Below are 22,228 nucleotides of genomic sequence, written 5' to 3'. Positions count from 1 at the left end.
AGTTAAAGGTCCGACTGTCTGAGAACTGATTTCCTCAAGAAGTCTGGCAGTATCTCATGATTTTGTGGAATCGACTCAAAACAACTCAGGAATCGAGGGGGAGTCGACTCCAAGAGAATCAAACAGGCTAATGAAAGATGTTAGAGACTGTTACTCAGTAATTATTAAATACTTTACTGTTCAATAATGATAGAATACTACACACATTACGACTAGTCATAATACATTTTTAATGATATTCAGTCTGTTTTTTCTGCCCTCGCTTTGTTTTTTTGATTAGCTTCTCAAGCTAACACGGTACTGCCGTAAAGCGTGAAGTTGTCGTTGCTATTGGAGACGGGACGGAAAGTAGGAAGTAGTAGCTGGAGTGACAACAGCTGAGGATAGTTTTGGTGTTCAGAAGAGGTTTATGTTCGCTGAACGGGGCAATATTTCCCTAAATTGATATATAATACAACACAGCATTACGAAACCTAAGCTGAAGGTAAGAATGTTCAGGAGATGGAAATCCTGCGTGTTTTTGTTTGTTTGTTTTTAGCTGTTAGCGTTTATCTGAGTGTCTAGCAGGTAGCATCTAGAGGCTGTATCTCATTATGGTGTCTTAGTCCCTAACTAAGTGCACTACTTAGAGGGTTTCGTTCGATGTAATCTAGTGCACTATATGTGCAATAGGGTGCCACTTTGGTTTAGCAAGACTGTCTTACTTGCTTCTTTATTTATGTATTTAAATCTGCATCACGAAATGTTTATAATCAGCATTTCGATGCTGGTTTGCTGTCCAGCTACATACAACCACCAGCCCCTAACATTTAAGGTAATTAAAAGTGATATTTTATACTAAATAATAAAATCTCCGGAGAAATGAAACGGAAAATGAAGACATTAAGACGCACAGGTCAACACTGTGTATTCCCGGAAGTGTATGTTATTTATGAGTGTGACGTCATACAGGTCCTAAGTCTCCTAATCAGATGTCTGTGCTTATTCAGAGAAGAATCTGCATTTAATTGGCATAGTTTCTAATATTACTCCTGGATCCAGTCATTCAGCCAAGTGTCTACAGTTTATTTCACTCCATAATCTTTTCTGTTAACACTCTAAAGTCTTTGAAAACTTTCTTTTTTAAATTAGATTGGTCAGAAAGTGGTATTTGTCATCAACAGCACCTCAGACATTAGTGTCGACTGTAATTCAAGCAATAGATTTATATTAATGCGGTCTATGGGATAAGTTTTAGGGCGTGTCTCGATCAGGTGCCTAGTTCAGTAGTCAGGGTATCGATCAGGGAGTCGGCCATTTTAAGGGCTGTCTCGATCGCAAAATCCTTCCAGTTCCTAAAAAACCCCGACAATGCACTATGTTCCCTTACTGGAAATGACGTCATGTTTTCTGAAGCCTCTCAGCTCAGTTAAAAACGGTGGACAAACCCTGAGCCGACTTCCGTCTACAAATATAAGTGGCTTGTTATCGCTGTCGTGGCTCTCAAATGATTACGTACGTCAGCGATTTTTTTACTTTATTTGACGTTTGATGGAATTTAACGACTTTTAAGTGTTTTAACGATTTTTAAAAATCCGCCAGCTTGCTTACGATCCTGCTCGAAGTACCGTGACAGAATCGCGTGTGACAAAGCAAACACATTTATATGACGTTTAATGTCAGAAAGATGTCAGTCCTGCCTGTTGATAACGTCCTGATGTGTAGTGAGCCGGGGTCAATACCAGTACCCGAACTCGTGTACACCGTAAACTGATTGAGACGCACCCATAGTTTCTACAGCGACTGCTTTGTTTATTTAATCTTTTTACACGGTTTTCTTTCTCAAATAACAGAGATAATCCTTGATATCAGAGATTTCAGTAAAGGATTCACACGTTCACTGTAAGGAGCCTCCGGTGTCAGAGCTTTGTAATAGTCGGGAAACTCTCTGGGACCGAGGGGCGGTAACATGAAACGCCGTGTTTTTTCCCCCACTGTCTTATTAACTTCAAGAGAGAGAGAGAGAGATAGAGAGAGAGAGAGAGAGAGAGAGAGAGAGAGAGAGAGAGAGAGAGAAAAGATTTGAGATGCTGCTATAACGTAAGTGAGAACAGGAACTAAATTGTGTGTTGGAGGTTCCACAACATGTAACGTAACTATAAATGCATAAAACATGTCATACTTTAATAAATAAATAAATAATAAAAAATATTCCACCTTCAAAGTGCGGGAGGCGGGGCCTAATTGGGAGGTGGAGTCCTACCAAACTGCACTTAGGCAAAATAGTGATTCTGGTCGTCCAGAAGGACGTCCAGTTACAACTGGTGTCTATATGTAAGTAAGGCAGATTTGAGGTGAGACCCCCATGACTTGTCAGTTTCACGTCAGAAGTGAAGCAAACATCAGACACCAAACATATATCTTAGCTGAATGACTTTATTTGCCGTTAAAAAGGGATGCTTTTCTGATAAACTCCACATTTAATTGCTATTCAGGGTGCCTGACCGGGCTATTGATGACACCAGGTAAACCTGAACTTCCTTTTCATTGTGTTTCAGCTGTCATGAGTCGTGGCAGGAATCCTCCACAGAAAGGCCAAGGAGCCGCACGAGCCAAACAGGTAAACGTGGTCCGGAGCTCAAGACAGTCTCATTTCCCATTTTGCATCTCCACATCAACATCAGATATCTGCTGCTGGGTTTGTGATTATGGATTGCTTCATGAGTGACGTTACTTCCGTGTCTCTCTCAGATGGGTTTGCTCTTGGATCTGTCTCCGGACGCTGGCCTGAACGACTTGGGCGGAAATGAGAAGGAGTTAGAGGCGGAGCTTTTTGCTCTGATTGGAGGAGGCAGTGCTGGGCTGAAAGGGAAGAAAGAGGATGGGAAAGGTGGGAAGCATAACTTCAGATGGAAAATAAGTGATTTATTTCTTTTAAAAATTAGGATAATTAAAATTTCTGTTCCCATGGTAGCTCCTGTCCCCATGGAGGACATTGAGCGCATGGCCGCCCTGTGCATGAAGGACCTGGACGAGGACGGAGATGACGATGCAGACTTGGAGGACGACGCCGATCTCCTGGTAACGAGAGAACTCAGAACCATGCAATACGCTGGGGTTCAGATGGGAACCCTGAGTCTAAAGCCATTACTAGGTTGGGCTTGCCAGGATAGTTTTCACTCGCTACGTCAGCTTTTGTTTATTAGATGAACTTTTGTCTACTAGGTGTACTTTTCAATGTCTAGGTTAACTTTGGTTGGTTTGGTTAGATTCGGTTGGTAGATTAGCTCACACCAAATTCAAACAACAAAGATCTTCACCAGTTTTGGGAAGAACAGAATTAGACAAAATAACTTGTTTAACCCTGGCTCCTCTATGATGTGATGTGTCTTTATAAATCAGGCTGAGCTAAATGAGGTTCTGGAAGATGATCAAGAGGAACCAGCTCCTGCACCAATCCTGTCTCAGCACTCTAACATAACCCCTAAATCCACCCACACTACCCCGAGTGGTGCTGGCGGTCAGGAGTTTCTCCTGCAGGAGCGTATCAATATGTACCAGTTGTCCATCGCCAACGCCAAAGCTTCAGGAGAGGCCAGTAAGGCTCGTAGATACGACCGTGGACTGAAGGTGATCCAATGGCTCTAATGCTCATATTGTAATGCTAAACTAATTCCAATTTAAGGTCTAAATTGTGGGTTATAGCAAATGTATAGCTTCAGATACCTTATTTGTAAAATTGCCATGCTGTGAATCTCAGTACTTTCATTTCAAGTTGCTCTTTACAGTTTTCAGGCCCAGAAATCTGCTAGCCAGAGAAGGCAACTGAAGTGATGTGTGTTTTTGTGTTTAATTGTTGGTACAGACACTACAGTCTATGCTGGCTTCGGTGAAAAAGGGAAAACCCATTAACGAGGAGGAGATCCCGCCTCCCGTCGCTACTGGGGCTAAACCCAACACTGCACAGCAAGAACCAATCAGAGAACAAGAACAGCCTGCACCAGATCACGCCTCCCGGCCAAGGACCAACGAGAAACCGCTACAGGAGGCGAAGCCTGTGGCCCCGCCCAAACCTCAGCTGCTGCAGCCGCCCAATCAGAAAACGCCGGCTGTGACGCCAGATACACCAGCCATATCGCCCTTAACTCCCATCCAGCCCAGTGCCCAGCATTCAGGTACACACACACACACACATAAACACTGAATTTCCCAACATATTGTGCTATATCACGTGTGTGAGCGTGTGTGAATTGCAGAGCTGAAGTCCAGTGTGTTGAGCAGACAGAGGGAATATAAACTGGCGGCTATTCAGGCTAAACAGAGTGGAAACACAGACCTCGCCAGACAACACCTTGTTGTCGCCAAGGTAACCGTTGCGTCCTGATTGTTTATTTATTTTATAAAGAAATTAGCATTAGTAAACACTTGTGAGGTTAATACACAATTGAGAAATGCCTGAGATGGTGTTTCTGTGAAAATGTGAAAACTGTCAAATATTTTATATAAGATTTATTGATCCCACACTGGGGAAATTCCCTCCTTACAGCAGCTCAGTTACCCAAAAAACAGATAGGAAAGAATACACATTAAATAGGAATTGAATTGATATAAAGTATATATATATATATATGTTTTACACTGTAGGAATAGAAAAATAAGAATTAGAGTAGTAAAATAATAATAATGGTAATATGTACACTATGAACACCTCAATCTATGTACAGATGAATATAAATTTGAATATATACAGATGTGTAACACCTTGTTTATATACATGAATGGATAAATGGATTATTGCGGAGTTAACAATAGAGGGATGAGCAACAAATAATAATAATGTGTGGGTTGATGATGCAAAAAAACAGCTAGCAGTGGTACATTATGTCGTTGTTGCATTAAAGAATCTGACTGCTGTAGGGATGAAGGACCTGCGGTAGCGATCTTTCTTGCACTGAGGGTGCAGCAGTCTGCTGCTGAAGGAGCTGCTCAGGGACCCCAGTATCTCATAAAGGTGGTGAGAGGAATTGCTCATGATAGATGCCATCTTAGCTAACATCCTCCTCTCCCCCACCACCTTTATGTTGTCCAGAGGGTAGACCGGGACAGAGCTAGCCCTCTTAACCAGTTTGTTGAGACATTTCCTGTCCCTCTCTGTGCTCCCAACTCCCCAGGAAACTACTGCATATAAGATAGCAGATGCTACCACAGTGTCATAGAAAGTTTTAAGCAGGGTCCTGCACACACCAAAAGACCTCAGTCTCGTCAGCAGGTAGAGACGACTTTGGCCCTTTTTGTATAGGACATCTGTGTTTGTGGACCAGTCCAGTTTACTGTTGAGGTGAACACCCAGGAATTATGTCTCCACCCTCTCGATGTCCATACCCTGGATTCACCGGTGTAGACTGGGGTGGCCTCCTGCAGAGGACGACTACCAACTCCTTTGTCTTGCTGGCGTTGAGGCAGAGGTGATTTAATTCACACCAGTTGACAAAGTCAGCGATGACCTCCCAGAATTCCTGATCGTTCTCCTCTGATACTCGTCCAACAAAGACCGTATCATCAGAGAACTTCTGCATATGGCAGCTGTTAGTGTTATGCCTGAAGTCCGCTGTGTACAGGGTGAAGAGAAATGGCGTAAGCACTGTACCCTGCGGTGCTCCCGTGCTGCTGACCAACACATCAGACATACAGTCCTGGAGCCTCACATACTGTGGTCTGTCAGTGGTTGGTCATCCATGCAGCCAGATGGCAATCAACTCCAGCTCCCAAAAGCTTCCCCCTTAGTAGTGATGTCTGTATTGTGTTGAAAGCACTGGAAAAATCAAAAAACATGATCCTCACAATGCTCCCGGTATTCTCCAGGTGTAGAAGTGATCTATGCATCAGATAAATAATTGCATCCTCAACCCCAATACCTGGTCGGTAAGCAAACTGTAGGGGGTCTAGCTCTGAGCTCACTAGGGTCCACAACTGTCGCAGTACAATCCTCTCCATGGACTTCATCAGGTGTGAAGTTAAGGCTACCGGTCTGAAGTGGTTTGGCTCACTCGGATGTGCAATTTTGGGTACTGGAACCACACAGGAAGTCTTCCACAGTACTGGAACTTGTGTAGTCTCAGGCTCAGATTAAAGATGTGCAGGATGACCTCACTGAGCTGATCTGCACAGTCTTTGAGCAGTCTGGAGCTGATTCCATCCGGGCCTGGGGCCCTTCTTGCCTTGATCTTCTTTAGCTCCTTCTTCACCTGATTGAGTGTCAGAGAGAGACTGCAGGGGGGGGGGGTTATTGGCGATCCCTGATGAGTGGTATGGGGGGAGGGGTGTGAAACCTCCTCGAGTTTGGGACGGTGAGCAGAGGAGAGGTGTGAGTTGTGTAATGCTGATATCTCAGAAGCTCTGAGGTGTGAGGTGGATAATGCCAATATTCCTGGAGCCCTGGGGGTGGAGGAGGGGGTGCCTAATGGCCCAAGAGGGAAAGGTTGAGTCGCTGACAGGTCTGAGGTCTGGTCGGAGGGGGGAGGAGATGGAGCCGAATCAAATCTATTATAAAACAGATTTAATTAATTTGCCCTGTCACGGTCGCCGGATACAAGGCCCCTCCCATTGTCTTTGTTCTGACCTGAAATTGTTTTCAGTCCCCTCCAGACCGCCGTCATGTTGTTCTCTTGAAGGTGCTCCTCCAACTTTTTTCTGTAGCTGTCTTTTCCTTTCCTTATCTCCCCTCTGAGCTGTTTTTGAACCCTCCTCATCTCATCTTTGTCCCCTAATCCGAACAGTCTCTTTTTTTTTTCCTTTAACAGAGCTTTGAGTTCTGGAGTCACCCAGGGTTTGTTGTTGGAAAAACACCAAACCTTCTTCCGAACCTTCCACAGTGTTCTCCATACAGAAATTAATGTAGTCCGTTACACAGTGAGTGAGACTGTCAATGTCCTCTCCGTGCGAACTACAGAGCATTTCCCAGTCTGTAAACTCACGACAGTGTCTTAGTGCCTCTCTGGTCTCCTCAGACCATTTTCTCACATACCTTGTAATTGGAGGTTTTTTAATTCACCAAAGGTATGTAGACAGACAGAAGACGGACCAGGTTGTGATCTGAGCGGCCAAGCGGGGGAAGGGGTGAAATGCTGTATGCATCTTTTGTGTTTGCATACAGCAGATCCAATGTTTTATTGCCCCTAGTGTGGCATTTAACATACTGAGGACAGGGAAGCATGATTAAAGTCCCCGGAGATGAGAAGGAGGGACTGTGGGTGCGATGTCTGCATCTGTGACAGAACAGTGTGAAGTAGCTCACATGCCGCTGTAGTGTTAGCCGAGGTGGGATGTAGACAGTTCTCGCGATGACGTGCGAGAACTCCCTCGGAAGGTAATATGGCCACATGCTAACCGTTAGCAACTCAATATCCTTAGTGCACCGCTGCTCTTTAACTCTGATAAGCCCAGGGTTACACCATCTCTCATTCACAAACATCGCTCTTCCCCCACCCTTCCTCTTGCTGCTCTCCTTTGCTTTCCTGTCCGCTCTCACAAGTTGAAATCTGTCCAGTGAATCCGTACTGAGCTCGCTCAACCGTCTCCGTGGAGCACATGATGCTACACTCCCGGTACTCCCTCTGCATCCTGGTTAGCGCCGTTCGCTCTTCCATCTTATTGGAGAGAGATCTCACATTCCCCATAATAACGGACAGAATGAATGGTTTGTACCCTTTTTTTTTCTTCACTCCCGGCGTTTAAGTCCAGCTCTCCTTCGCCATCTCCTTCTCCTAATTTCCTCGGGGATCACTGGTCTTTCTGTAGGAGTGTATCCTGGTGTTGCTCAGTGCTAACAGCTGCTCCCTAGTGTAAACAATAGAGCCGTGGCCGAATGGGTCTCCCAGTGCGGAGGGGTACAGTCCAACAAACAGAAAAATAAATATTGTTGACCTCCACAATTGCGTATCCATATCTGCAAACGCAACGCCAAAGATTAGTGTAGAGGGATATAGGGGAAATGGCCCATACCTATTCATCTTACTGTTTGACAATAAAGAAATTCTTTCTATTATCTGACTCTCTCCTTTACAGAAGTTGGACTCTATAGTGGAAGCGATGGACAGAGGAGAGCGCGTGGATGTCAGCTCACTGCCGCCCCCTCCTGGTCTGCCCTGTACATCACATGTCACTTATACTTTGATAATGTCAACAATCACTGTACATGTTCTATTCAATACATGGGTTTTGCTCGATCTCACTCTCTCTCTCTCTCTCTCTCTCTCCCTCTCACTCTCTCTCATACACACATACACTCTGCTCTTGCCCCTGTTGTAGTTGAGTGTTCTCCTCCAGCTCCTCAATCTGCATCTGCCAGACCCGCCCCTGCTCCTCCAACCACTGATACTCCAGTACCTGACGCTCGTAAGTGTTCTGCTTGTGGGGGTATTTAGACTACAGTGCAACATTGATACCAAATACTAGTCTAGAAATAACCTGTGTGTGTGTGTGTGTGTGTGTGTGTGTGTGTGTAGCCCTTCCTGCTCCCCGTAACCTGGCCGAGGCACTGCAGCAGCGCATGGACAAATACAAGAGTGCAGCTGAGAGTGCCAAGAGCAAAGGAGATGACCGGAAAGCTCGCATGCACCAGCGCCTTGCTAAGGTAAAGAGGCCATGCCTCCTTCACAGTGACTGACCCACAGAGGCCACGCCTCCTTCACCGGGACTGACACCCACGGAGGCCACGACTCCTTCACCGGGACTGACACCCACGGAGGCCACGCCTCCTTCACCGGGGCTGACACGCACAGAGGCCACGCCCCCTTCACTGGGACTCACACAGAGGCCACGCCTCCTTCACCGGGACTGACACCCACAGAGGCCATGCCTCCTTCACCGGTGCTGACAGCAGTTAGATGTATCGGTGTTTGAGATTATAGACAAAATAATATTTGTTTTGTGTGTGTGTGTGTGTGTGTTTAGCAATATCAAGATGCCATTAAGGCGCACAAAGCAGGACGACCTGTGAATCTAGCAGAGCTACCAGTACCGCCAGGTAACACACACACCTGAAGCGTACCAATGTCTGCGTGTCTGTGTGTGTCCAAGTGTGTTTATGGTCTTGTTTTTATTTCCCTCTCTCAGGTTGTCCTCCTCTACAGGGTGCCGAAAGCGCAGAGCAAAACTTCCTGGGTGTCCTGGAAACGGCCGTGAAACTGGCCAATCAGGATGCAGATGCAGGGGATGATGACGATGGGCCAGAGGAGGAAGGTGCAAAGGTAACATACCAAAAAAAGGACAATTAGAGGGAAGGACTGTGATTAAAATTCATTCTGAATGTTACAGTGATCAGGGAGGTGTAGAGTCGCTAGGAAAAGGAGCATTGTGAAATATTTCAGGAATCTCGCTAAAGGTTCCCTCAAACAAAATGTAGTCCATCAGGCAAGACATGATTGGTGTTCTTGATTTATTTACGCAAAGATTTTAGCTAAATCTTTTAGCTAATTAGCTTAGAAAAGAGCTAATCGCTTGCTTTTATTTAGCTTTTAGCGATGTGTATGAAATGTGCTATATAAGTAAACTTGTCTTGCCTGGAAATTGCTACTTGGCTTTAATACACCATTTTTAAGTCAGTGGCTCTGCTTGTTCTCTGTATTGATCCTGGTTTTGGGTTGTTTTTGTATGTTTCCGTTGTGTTGTATAGCCAGCGGTGCGTCCTGCTGCACAGAAAGCTCGAGCCCCCGCTCCCTCACACTCCTCGTCCCCTGCAGTGACCCCCACGGCCTCCACAGACACCCCCAAAGTGGGGTCTAAAGGTGAGTGGGTGGGTGTGTATCACCGAGGATCAGTATATTCTCCACTTTGCTGTATAATCCTCATCAATGGAGCAGCCATTTTAATTCGCTATAACATTTATATTGCCTCCAAACCTTCCCCTAGTGTCACTCACTTTAAATAACAAGCGTGACAGTTATTACAGTACATGATTTAGCTTGATATATTGATGACAAACTATTGTAACTACTGAAGCAGCACAAGAGCTGTAAATACACTAACAAATGGGCACATTACCATAATTACTGGAGTCGCAATGTCACTAGTAGCACTCTAAAAGCATTAGCAAATGGGCAGAATTACCATAAACGTTGGAGAAGAAGAACTGTAAACGTGCTAACAAATGGTAAACGCTCATAACTGTTGGAGTAGGACTGTAGAAATGGATGAAATCATGATAATTGCCGAAGTAGCACTGTAAAACACTTAGGAAATGGACAAATGTGGCGTAATTTCTGGAGTAGCACTGTAAAAACAATAACCAATGGGCAAAATGACCAGAAACTGCTTACGTAGCACTGCAAAAACACAAATAAATGTTAAATTACCACAGATGCTGGAGTAGGACTCTAAAACCATTCTGGCAAAATTACCATAAATGTTGGAGTAGTAACACCACAGACTGTAACACCACTATCAAACGGGCAAATAACAATTACATATAAACAATTACATATAAAACTGCTAACATAAATCAGTGAGTTGATGTAAGTGTGTGTGTGTGTGTGTGTGTGTGTGTGTGTGTGTGTGTGTGTAGTTCAGCAGCAGCTGGACTTCCTGCTCCATCGCAGGCAGCAGTTTATTAAAGCGGCCCTGCGCTCGAAGCAGATGAAGGATGTTCAGGGAGCAGCGCAGCACCTGCGCAACGCCAAGGGACTCGACCACATGATCACCGCAGCCAAAGGAGGCCTTCCCGTCGATATCAGCAAGGTGTGTGAGCTAGTGTTGGCATAATACTACCATTATGACTGTAGTACTGATACCACGTAAGTACAGCTATAACAGTATGCACATGAGATTACTCCATGGTGCGGTCAGAGTCCCTGGGTCAGAGTCTTTATTTGCTCTCTAATTTGTTTCATTGACATTTACCTGACTGTAACACCCCCCCCCCCCCTTCGCTCTCTGTGTAGGTACCCAGTGCCCCAGTGAGCGAGGAAGAATACGCTCTCTCTCAAGCTCGCTCGTCCTCTCTCTCTTCCCGCTTGTCCCAGCAGTACGCTCAGCTCATGGAGCGCCTCAGGCAGCAGCACGAGGTCAGCACGCGCTCGCCAACACTTTTTACCTGCATACTACACTCGTATTACACATTAAAAACAGGGGTTATAACACTGAACAGTGCAGTCTAATGTACTGCATTATCTAATAAACCCGTCATTTCATAATCCTGTTATTACATACGTAAACGGTTGGTGTTTTATCCGGTTGGAGGATGGAAATGACAAATTACGACCTTTAGTCAAATACACCATTAGTTCCTGCTGGTGCTGTTCTTGATCAGCAAATACTGAGAAAAATTCAATTTACTTTTAAACAAAGTTACATTTACAAACTGCTCTCTCTCTCTCTCTCGCTGTCTCTCTCTCTCTCTGTACAGAAATGTCTGAGCTACTCGCAGCAGTTCACTCAAATGGGCAACATGGCCGAGACCACAAGGTAGGAGTTATTGGAATCGTTAAGCAAAAAAGAAATGGCGTGAATGTAACCGATCGGCCGAGACGTGACCTCACGCTGCTAACAAGTAGCATAAAGTGCGTTTGTAGCTAGTGGACTCACGTAATTGGTGATTTTGAGATCGTTTGACTTGTTAAATCATCGCTGAGATGTAGCGTATACTGTAGAAACAGCTGAATCGAAGACATGGGGAGGTTTTTTGGGAAGGACAAGGGAGGAGCGCTTGGTCAAAGGGGTGGTCAATGAAGTGTGCTCATTAGCATATTAGACCCCGCCCACTAGCACAGTTCTCTGATCAGTGAGTTCAGCTGATGGATGTTTTTAATATAACATTCATAACCCACAAGCAGCATGAAATGAGAAATACTGGTGTGTGTGTGTGTGTGTGTGTTTGCAGATTTGAGAAGCTGGCGGAGGAGTGTATGAGTAATATTGAGCTGCTGAAGAAAGCTCATGCTAAAGGCTATCCTGTTCCAGGTCACCACACAGAGGAGCGCACCATCAACACCGTCAAGTAAACACACACACACACACACACACACACACACACACACACACAAAGTGCCAATATGAGAAGATGACGTGGGCTGAATTGTGTCTCTGTCTCTCTGTAGGATTTTCCCCAATTTGACTGCCAGTGAGATGGAGCTGACAATCATAAAAGGAATCAACCTACCCACTCCAGGTGTGTGTGTGTGAGTGTGTGTGTGAGATGAAAAGATGAGTTCCTGCTTGTTTGTTCTTACATCATTCTCATTTCATCTCTCTCTCTCTCTGTCCTGCAGGATTTTCAGCCCATGATTTGGACGCTAGTGTGCGCTTTGAGTTTCCCTTCCCTAGTTCGGTAAAGGAAAAAAAAGAACTGTCTCTCTCGGTCTCTCTCTCTGTCAAAATAGTATCATTGGTAATTGTATCGTTTATTTGTTGTGTAGGAAGAAGCTCAAAGAGACAAAACCAACACTGTGAAAAGCACCAACTGCCCAGGTATACACACACACACAAACCATTTAACCACGTGTTCCACTATCAAGCGACAGATGACCTTTCAGCTCTTGTGTAGGTTTGCAGCAGTGACAAGTTTCGTGTTTAATTATAATCCCGTAAAGTGAAAAATCCAAACAATTCTCTTCTCTCACCACTTCCCATCCTGCATTTACTCTCCATGTATCCGCTTTGGCTCAGAAACATGGAGGGGAGACCTATAACCATGGTCTCATTATCTTCTTGGTAATATTACAGTATTAAAAATGGTGGCTCTGCAGCCTGTCAATCAAATGGCACCAGCCAATCATGACAATTTAAGCTTCTATTTCCTGATATTTACATCTAGATGTGTTGAGCAACATGGCACCTTATGTTTGAACCCACCCATATTTTTTTGTCAAGTGATCAAAAATATTGGAACATTGGTGTTTCTTGCTGCCCAGGTCTGCCTTGTTAGATTGATTGTTTAAAGAATGGAACTTCTGCTCTGAACTTCTGTACTTGGTTTGACATCTGTAGTTTCACTTGTGAAGACTGCATTTGTTGTTAAAACGGATAAACCAACATGAAGACCAGAGAGCTGTCTATGGGAGAAAAGCGAGCCATTTTGAAGCTGAGAAAAGAGGGGAAACCAATACAACAATTTGGAATGTCTTGACAGAAAAAGACAGAAGCCACTGGTGTACTGAGCAACTAGACACAGAATGGGTCAGGCAAGGAAAACTACAGATAAAAACATTGTGAGAGCTGTGAAGAAAACCCCAAAAACAACAGTCACCAACAACCTCCACAGGGCAGGGATGAAGGTATCACAATCCACCGTTCGAAGAAGACTTCGAGAGCATAAATATACATGCAGACCTTTCATCAGCAGTAAGAATCAGAAAGCCAGATTGGAATTTATTTCATAGTTTGTTGTTTAAGGCCTCTAGATGTAAATACCAGGACATCAAAGCTGAAATTGATATCAAACCCAAATGTCTTCAGTGTATAGCAAAAACAAAAGAATTGGCCTTGCTGTTCCAATACTTTCGGAGGGGACTGTAGTTATGTATAGGTTTTTGGAAATTTACATGAGGAAATTGAGATCTGGTGATGTTTATATAAGATTCATGATGACCATTTTAGCTAGTATCATTTCTACTGGAAGATTTAAAAAAAAAAAAAAAAAAAAAAAAAAAAAAAGATAAACACCTAAAAAGGCCACACCCACAACAGACCTGAAGCGACGTCAGTCATACACTCGTGGGATTGTGTGAACGCACGGTCACAGTATTTTCTCTCTCTTTCTCTTTTCCCTTTCCTCTGTGACCAACAGAGTTCAGAGCGCAGTTTAAGCTGCAGATCAACCGAACACACCGAGGCTTTAAGAGAGTGGTGCAGACCAAAGGCATCAAGTTCGAGGTCGTCCACAAAGGGTGAGGCTTTCTTGTACTTCTCTATCATTCACCAAACTTTGTTTTAACGTGCAGTTAAAAAAAAAACCTGAGCACTCGAAATGCAGCTGAGCTTGTGGAGAAAAACACACCATGCATTCACAACCTGCACCACGCTTACTTTTTACCTGGACCACAGGTCACCTGAGAAAAACTAGAAATGATAAATCAACGTCAATGAAAATGTGACTGTGAATTTGTGTGTGTGTGTGTGTGTGTGTGTGTGTGTGTTTAGTGGCCTCTTCAAGAATGATAAGGTGGTGGGAAATGCTCAGCTGAAACTCGAAGCACTGGAGAATCAGTGTGAGATCAGAGAGATTATAGATGTGAGTTATACACACACAGACTCACTCATGTTTCACTCTCATAAAATATCACTCACTCATCAGAATCCTCGTCATATCTATACATCAAAGACATACAAAAATGTGGTTAACAAGTGAGGTGCTGTCTGTGTGTAAGGTGCTGGATGGCAGGAAGGCGACAGGAGGGAAGCTGGAGGTGAGGGTGAAGATTCGGGAGCCACTGGGCGGGGTCCAGCTTCAGCCCGTCACAGAGAAATGGATCGTAGTGGATCCACCGGCCATCACCCCCGACAGAGAGAGAGCGAGAGAACGGGTAAGAACAAACACTCGGCGAGAGAAAGAGGGATAAACTGATGAAGGACAGGACAGAAGAAATAAAAGGATGAAAAAAGTAAGCGTGAAATCATGGAGCATATTTGGGGGGCCAGGCACCAAGGATGACATTAGGGGGCCATGCATGAAGTATCATATTAGCACCAAGGAGATATTTTACCTACTATCTATTGTATTTTTTTCCCATTCTTTTTAATCTGGTGGAATGTTCATCTGCATTCAGTTATTGTAGAGTGTTGCCTACATTTCATCATCGTCATTGTTGTTCTTTATAAAAATTTGACCTGCTTCTCTATTCTTGTTTTTTGGTCTTTTACATTTTTGATTATGTTTTGGCACATTTTTGGGAATATTTCACTTTTTAAAAAAATATAATAAAAAAGGCAGATTTGACAGACGTGTTGGTAACGAATGTACAGTTCCATCCTACACACAGATTTATTTCTCTCTGTTTAACTAGGCTATAAAGCGCATCCTGTCTCTCCACTGGGCATATTTGCATTTTTGTTTTGTTAACACGGATAATAGTGTTATTTTTCAGCGCACCATTCAGAAAGCCATGTCTTACATCTATTCTATTACTACCATAAAAATCCCATGAAACCCCGCGTCATCATCATCATCGTCATCAGCTTGCAGCTACAGTTCATATTTGATTCTTTCCCATTAGGCACCTTCACCAAAATCCAAACCCCGCAACGATCAAGGAAAGAGCATCCAACCAGGGTAATACACTCTGTGTGTGTGTCCTGTTAGTAATAGACGACCTAACCAAAAATCTAACAGTTGAATAGATGAAATTGTATTGCACAATTGTCTGAGTATAGAGCTCTTTTCTTCTTTTCAGTCCTTCACCTCCTCAATACAAACTCCACAGCTTCAGCCTCCTCAACTACGACAAGGAAAGACTAGAGAGAAAGGTCAGTGTGTGTGTGTGTGTGTGTGTGTGCGCTGTATCATAGTATAAATTGCATTCAGTGTCATGCTAAACATCATTTACCTTCCATTAGCATAATTACTTTCTTTGGAAAGAGATTCCTGTGGAGCTGTGGTTAAAAAGAACGTACAGCGGCGGTGCTGTATCCGGTTGTATACCGAATAGTTTCATTACTGTTCGCACAAATTAGCATTAAATAGAAATAAAAATACAGGTTTCGAACGTTAGCCTTAGTAACAGCTTACCTTTTGTATATCTTGGATGTAACTGGATGCAGAGTTTAGTAATCCTTCTACCAGAAGAAGTACGTTAATTTTGAGAGCTTATAAACCGACATCGTCTTCAAAAGATTAAACGTTCAGGATGGATATTTTACTGTGAGGGTCATTCGAAAATTGCGTCTTATAACACTGCTTTTCTGTACACATCACAGGACCTGATGGACGGTGGGAGTGGGGGGGGACCCCCACCAAAATCTGGTTTATATTTAGGTCAGACTGTTTGTTTCTCCGTCCACAGATTGGTGAGTGTAAGAAAAATAGACGGGATCCACCGCCAGACCTGCTGAACCAGCATAAAGAGATCTGTCAGCGACTGCACTGGCAAAAATCCTACTTGGGGAGAGGATCCTCAGCGGTGTTAGCAGGTCGCACACGCGCACACACACACACACACACTCGCGCACACTCGCACACAGGAGAAGAATGCCTTCATTTACTTATTCTTATAATACTTTACTGCGAACATTTAAAGTGACCTATATACAATATGACACCATGCATTTCAATATTTATAGCTCATCAACAAAAAGCTGTTGTCATGGCAACGGAATAAATATTATTATATTTAGGTGGCTTTTCTTTTGGATAAGTAGTCCACTACATAACGTGGCACTCTCTCCTCTCTCTCTCTCTCTCTCACATTATATCTCTCTCTCCTTTCTGTCTCACATTATCTCTCTCTCTCTCTCTCCCACATTATATCTCTCTCCTCTCTCTCACATTATATCTCTCTCTCCCTCCTCTCTGTCTCACATTATCTCTCTCTCTCTCTCACATTATATCTCTCTCTCCTCTCTGTCTCACATTATCTCTCTCTCTCTCTCTCTCTCCCACATTATATCTCTCTCCTCTCTCTCTCTCTCTCACATTATGTCTCTCTCTCCCTCCTCTCTGTCTCACATTATCTCTCTCTCTCTCTCTCACATTATATCTCTCCCTCCTCTCTGTCTCACATTATCTCTCTCTCTCTCTCACATTATATCTCTCTCTCCTCTCTGTCTGACATTATCTCTCTCCTCTCTCTCTCACATTATCTCTCTCCTCTCTCTCTCTCCTCTCTCTCTCTCTCCCACATTATATCTCTCTCCTCTCTGTCTCACATTATCTCTCTCTCTCTCTCACACACACATTATATCTCTCTCTCCTCTCTCACATTATCTCTCTCTCTCTCTCTCTCACATTATATCTCTCTCCTCTGTCTCACATTATCTCTATCTCTCTCTCTCTCTCACACACACATTATATCTCTCTCTCCTCTCTGTCTCACATTATCTCTCTCCTCTCTCTCTCTCTCTCTCTCTCTCCCACATTATATCTCTCTCCTCTCTGTCTCACATTATCTCTCTCTCTCTCGCTCTCTCCCACATTATATCTCTCTCCTCTCTGTCTCACATTATCTCTCTCTCTCTCGCTCTCTCCCACATTATATCTCTCTCCTCTCTCACATTATCTCTCTCTCTCTCCCCCACATTATATCTCTCTCTCCTCTCTGTCTCACATTATCTCTCTCTCTCTCTCTCTCTCTCACATTATCTCTATCTCTCTCTCTCTCGCTCTCTCCCACATTATATCTCTCTCCTCTCTCTCACATTATCTCTATCTCTCTTTCTCTCTCTCCCCCACATTATATCTCTCTCACATTATCTCTCTCTCTCACATTATCTCTCTCTCTCTCGCTCTATCCCACATTATATCTCTCTCCTCTCTCTCACATTATCTCTCTCTCTTTCTCTCTCCCCCACATTATATCTCTCTCCTCTCTCTCACATTATCTCTCTCTCTTTCTCTCTCTCCCCCACATTATATCTCTCTCTCCTCTCTGTCTCACATTATCTCTCTCTCTCTCTCCCCCCACATTATATCTCTCTCTCCTCTCTGTCTCACATTATCTCTCTCTCTCTCTCTCCCCCCACATTATATCTCTCTCTCCTCTCTGTCTCACATTATCTCTCTCTCTCTCTCTCCCCCCACATTATATCTCTCTCTCCTCTCTGTCTCACATTTTCTCTCACACATTTTCTCTCTCTCTCTCTCTCTCCCCCCACATTATATCTCTCTCTCCTCTCTGTCTCACATTATCTCTCTCTCTCTCTCTCCCCCCACATTATATCTCTCTCTCCTCTCTGTCTCACATTATCTCTCTCTCTCTCTCTCCCCCCACATTATATCTCTCTCTCCTCTCTGTCTCACATTTTCTCTCACACATTTTCTCTCTCTCTCTCTCCCCCCACATTATATCTCTCTCTCCTCTCTGTCTCACATTTTCTCACACATTTTCTCTCTCTCTCTCACACACACACTCTCACACACACACACACATTATCATGCTCTCGCTCTCACAGTATCTCTCTCTCTCTCTTTTAGAGTATGATCGTGTGTTAAATAAGTTCGCTGTTGGTCTTGCTGATTCAGTGAAGAAGTTTTCCAGTGAAGGCAACAGAGTGAGTAAACACACACACACGTATACACAGATCGCCGTAAACATGTTGCCGTTCCTTTCTAGATGTCTTTATCACGTTCTCTCTGTGTTCAGGAAGCAGCTAAAGATGCACTAGGAAGACTGAAGCTGGTGGAGGTTGAGGTAAGTTTACTAGTGAACTAGTTTAGCTATAGCTGGAGTTAGTAAAGGAGGTTATCGCTAGAGAGCGAGCTCTGCTCACTTGAGTTTCCTTTTGAATAAATTCCAAACAAGCCTCCATACTCTGTATCGCTCGTCCCACACGAGCAAAAACGGAAAGATTTCTTTTCAGCCTTGAGACCTTTAAACCTGTATGTTGCCGCTGTGAGTGACAGGTCGTTGTTTATTCGTGTCAGAGAGTGAGAGTGGTTTGGGTCGGATAAAGAGCAGTACCGAGTGTTTGTACTGTCTCGGTAATCGCGTTATTCAATATTGGCCTTACAGCCAAAACCCAAAAAACAAACAAGAACGCTGATTGCAATACGTTCAGAGTGTGTCACTTTACACTCTCTCTCTCTCTCCCTCTCCCTCTCTCTCTCTCTCAGATGGAGTCTCTTAGGAGGCAGCGTTCTGCGTGAACATGTGCAGGAGGTGGAAGTTCACGGGCGTCGGAGAACCGTTCTCACACGCAGAGGCAGTCAATAACACACGTGTTCTGCATGTACTTCATTTCCTTCTCTTCCTCACAGCATCACCCTTTCTTCTCCCTGCTCTTTCTCTCTCTCTATATCCTCTTATACAAACACTAATGATATTTTAGTCCACAATCACCTGAGATTCACTGGACTACTTTTCTGAGGAAAAAAAATTGTACTGGTCTGTATGGAAGGCCAACGAGTCCGTGTGTTATTTAGTTTCTCTTATCTGGAGTATATCCAGATGTGTAACCCTGTCTAACATCTGTTTAACTAATTATTCAACATTATGCAAATTAGCTCCGCAGCACATCCAATCGATGAGCTATACTTTAATTTGTTTACATACAGTTACCTGAAATTTCTAATCGAAACGTCTGGCCACGCCCACAAACACGTCTCACTTGCTAGTGGGAAGAAAGGATTCAGCACCAGCTTGTTAACTCGCCGCTCAGCATCTCCGACCCTGTGCACGCGGTCTGTTATCTCAGTAACGATTATTCATTCAGGAGAAACGGAAGGGAAAAGTCACAGGACAAAAAAAACCCCAAAAAAACAGTAACGCACAGCCTCTGTGGACGTCCGTATGATCAGGATCGGACGACTCCAGCGTCGTATACACGAAGCACTACTTATTGTATCGGATGTTTTTGCCTCTGGGCTTATTTTTATAACGACAGAACAGTTTAGCCTGAAATGGAATGTACACACTACAGGACCTGTTGGCTGTCTGGCGTTTCCTTATTTACTACGTAGCTCACACGTAAGGGAAGGAAACATGTCCTGAGAAACAAGTTGTTCTGCTTTAAGATATAGCGAGGGTTTTTTTTTATATATATATATATATATATATATATAAAAAGGTGTGTCACACAGGGTCAGAAACTACAGCAGAGACAATGAAAATCTCCTCAAAGCCGAGTGACCAGACACAGGCTTTTTTAAAAATATATATATATTTTAGAAACAAGGGTGTAGGCTATAACCTTATTCGTTGGTTCCGGTACAGAAGTGCACCCAGAAGGCTCTCGGAAGATCTTCTCAGCATTCGGGGTGCTTGTGTACGTTTAGTTTTTGGCCAAACTGCTTCTTTAGCGATCATTTGCACATTTGATGAGGCGTATAGCAGTACTGCTACTTTTCTGATTTCTCCATCTGCCCTCCTCTGTCTCCATGCTCCCTGTGCCTTCTGTGAGAGCATATGTGTGTGTGTGTGTGTGTGTGTGTGGTGTAAATCCTTATAGAGAGCATATGAAGAATAATCTGGTCTCTGCACTGGGTTTCTGCTTAATCCTTCCTCTGTGCAGCTCAGCATGCTGTGATACGGGGATAATGCTAACACTCCACCGGGGAAGTTTAATGGGACGGGAATAGAGGGTTGTATATGTGTACGTAGGGGGAAAGGGGGAGGGGTGAGGATCCATGGTCCGTAATCGGGGATTAACCCTCGTCTGGTTGCCCGGGTGACCTTTGAACTACAGTGGAGCGACAAAGCGAACAATCTGACTGTGGGATGTTTCATAGCCAGCATTTGGATAAAATGACAGAAGTCCAGAGGAGCCATGCATTCTTCTTGCATCATTATCACAATAAACCACACGGAACCTATGCTTGCTAGATAGCCAATATCTACGTAGTACACTCTGGAGCTTCTCCTGCCTACACGATCCTCGAAACAAATAACGTACGGCCTCTCTGGACTTCTGTACATAAGTGAAGCCATGTCAGGTTTCAGCTCTCGGATGTGTGATCTTCCAACTCACCTTCAGCACACCTGAGCCAGGTGATCAGGTGCAGATCGTGGTCTTCAGGGACTACGTAGGGAAATGAGGGCTGTGTCCCAAACACTAGCAATTGTGAGAAAAGAGTTCATTCCGAATCCTAAAATAAAAACAAAAATATTTAGGAAATAGATTTTTTTGTGCCCTGGAAGCTTGCTGGTTAATCAGCAGATGAGCTGTTCTCATACAGGAGAGCTCTATACCCGCATGAACCAGCTCCGTTAGCTAAAGCCTGACAGAGATCGCAGTGATGCTAAACAAATGCAACCGATATTGTAGCTAACTTAGCACTTCCTGTTATTATACAGTCTGTTATTTTGAATGCTAATACGACCAGCTGCTGTTCCTCAGCGTTAAAACCGACGTGCACGTGTTGGTAGTGTGAATCGCTCGGCTGGTGAAACTAGACCGCGTTAAGATTCAAAAACAACGACTGTCCTGGGGTATAAAAAAAGAAAAGCGCAGATTGTGAGCGATCTATCATTTGGAACAAAGCCGAATGTACGAATGTATCGGGGGGCGGGCTAATTTACTCTGCCTCGTTCTACCTCGTTTCTAATTCGTCAGCTAGTTACCGAGACCTTCATGAGCTGGATCGTTGGTGTCCGAGTTTCGAGTTCGGCTTGGGTTCGTGGTAGCAAATTTCCTGTCTGATGTCAGCGCGACGCCAGAATGGCGGCGCTTTTGAATTGCAGCTTCATCGGTTTTGTAAATCTGTAATCTGAAAGTTTCTTTCAACCCCGCCCCCTCAGCCACCACTGGTCCCGCCGCCCTCGGAAAACCTCTCCGAAGACGTCGGGTTGGGTTCTACCCCTCGAAATGCTCCAGTGGTAACTCGTTTGTGTCCGTAAACAGTGGAGGCAAAACCAGCGATCCGTAAAAACCCAGACTAGCCGTAATTTTTATTTTTGACAGGAAATTAGCTCAATTAAAGGGTCGCTACAGGTAAACCCGCGCAGTGGAAAGCCTTAATCATGCAGGTATCCCGTTAGGAAGGTGTTCGTGGGACAATCGCAAACCATGTGTTTTCCTTCTCTTTCTTGCACTCACTAAAAAAAAAAAGCCTCAGCGTACTTCCTGCAGAGACGATACGCCGTTATTGTGGAGGAAACGGACGTCGTGTGGAGGCATCGCTCGCCCCAAACTAGGTTTGCTCGACCAGGTTCAGTCCAAAAAATTATCACTTTAAGGAGCAGCAGTTTTCTTCCAGTAAATTCTGAACAGCGCCACCTACAGTACTGGAGGCCTCATACCAGCTCTACAAGCTTCACAGACTTCTCTGTATTAATCACCCTGAGGCTTTTATGCTATAGAATGTTTAACATAGCAAGGTTCTGGGATTATAATATACATTCTAACTTTCCACACACCTTCCTCTATAATACTTAAAAATATGGCAATCAGAACAAATGTATGTATGTATTAATGTATGTGGTGTATTTTTGGCAGCGACACTATAACACTGTGTATCCGAGGTGATTGCTTGGATGTCTTATTGATATTTACTGCAGATGTTTTTGGGCAAATGTCTTATGATGACTCATTAAAGTATGATGCTAAAGTATGCATGTCTGGTTGTGCTGACTTGGATTAAGGTTTAGTATAGCTTCATTAATAATTA

The 22,228-nt window shown here is 44.0% G+C and overlaps 1 protein-coding gene across 1 annotated transcript; it reads left to right on the top strand.

Annotated features, from left to right (window-relative positions):
- The first annotated feature begins 309 nt into the window (after positions 1-309).
- cc2d1a (coiled-coil and C2 domain containing 1A) lies at positions 310-22,171 on the top strand. The gene is made up of 29 exons (XM_053615376.1): positions 310-484; positions 2,538-2,599; positions 2,731-2,869; positions 2,954-3,060; positions 3,382-3,609; positions 3,845-4,154; positions 4,236-4,345; positions 8,044-8,116; positions 8,287-8,373; positions 8,484-8,611; positions 8,932-9,004; positions 9,094-9,227; positions 9,653-9,764; positions 10,541-10,713; positions 10,917-11,039; positions 11,381-11,439; positions 11,855-11,971; positions 12,072-12,142; positions 12,243-12,301; positions 12,390-12,441; positions 13,760-13,859; positions 14,113-14,203; positions 14,340-14,495; positions 15,186-15,241; positions 15,363-15,435; positions 15,972-16,098; positions 18,098-18,174; positions 18,267-18,314; positions 18,737-22,171. Exons 2-29 carry the CDS (start codon positions 2,543-2,545, stop codon positions 18,767-18,769), a joined length of 2,973 nt encoding a protein of 990 aa, XP_053471351.1. The 5' UTR covers positions 310-484; positions 2,538-2,542; the 3' UTR covers positions 18,770-22,171.
- The last annotated feature ends 57 nt before the right edge of the window (positions 22,172-22,228 follow it).

Source organism: Ictalurus furcatus, chromosome 26 (genome assembly GCF_023375685.1).
Source record: "Ictalurus furcatus strain D&B chromosome 26, Billie_1.0, whole genome shotgun sequence".
Classification (NCBI taxonomy): Eukaryota; Metazoa; Chordata; class Actinopteri; order Siluriformes; family Ictaluridae; genus Ictalurus; species Ictalurus furcatus.
Note: the sequence above shows the minus strand (reverse complement) of the source record. Positions and strands in the feature narration are given on the sequence as shown.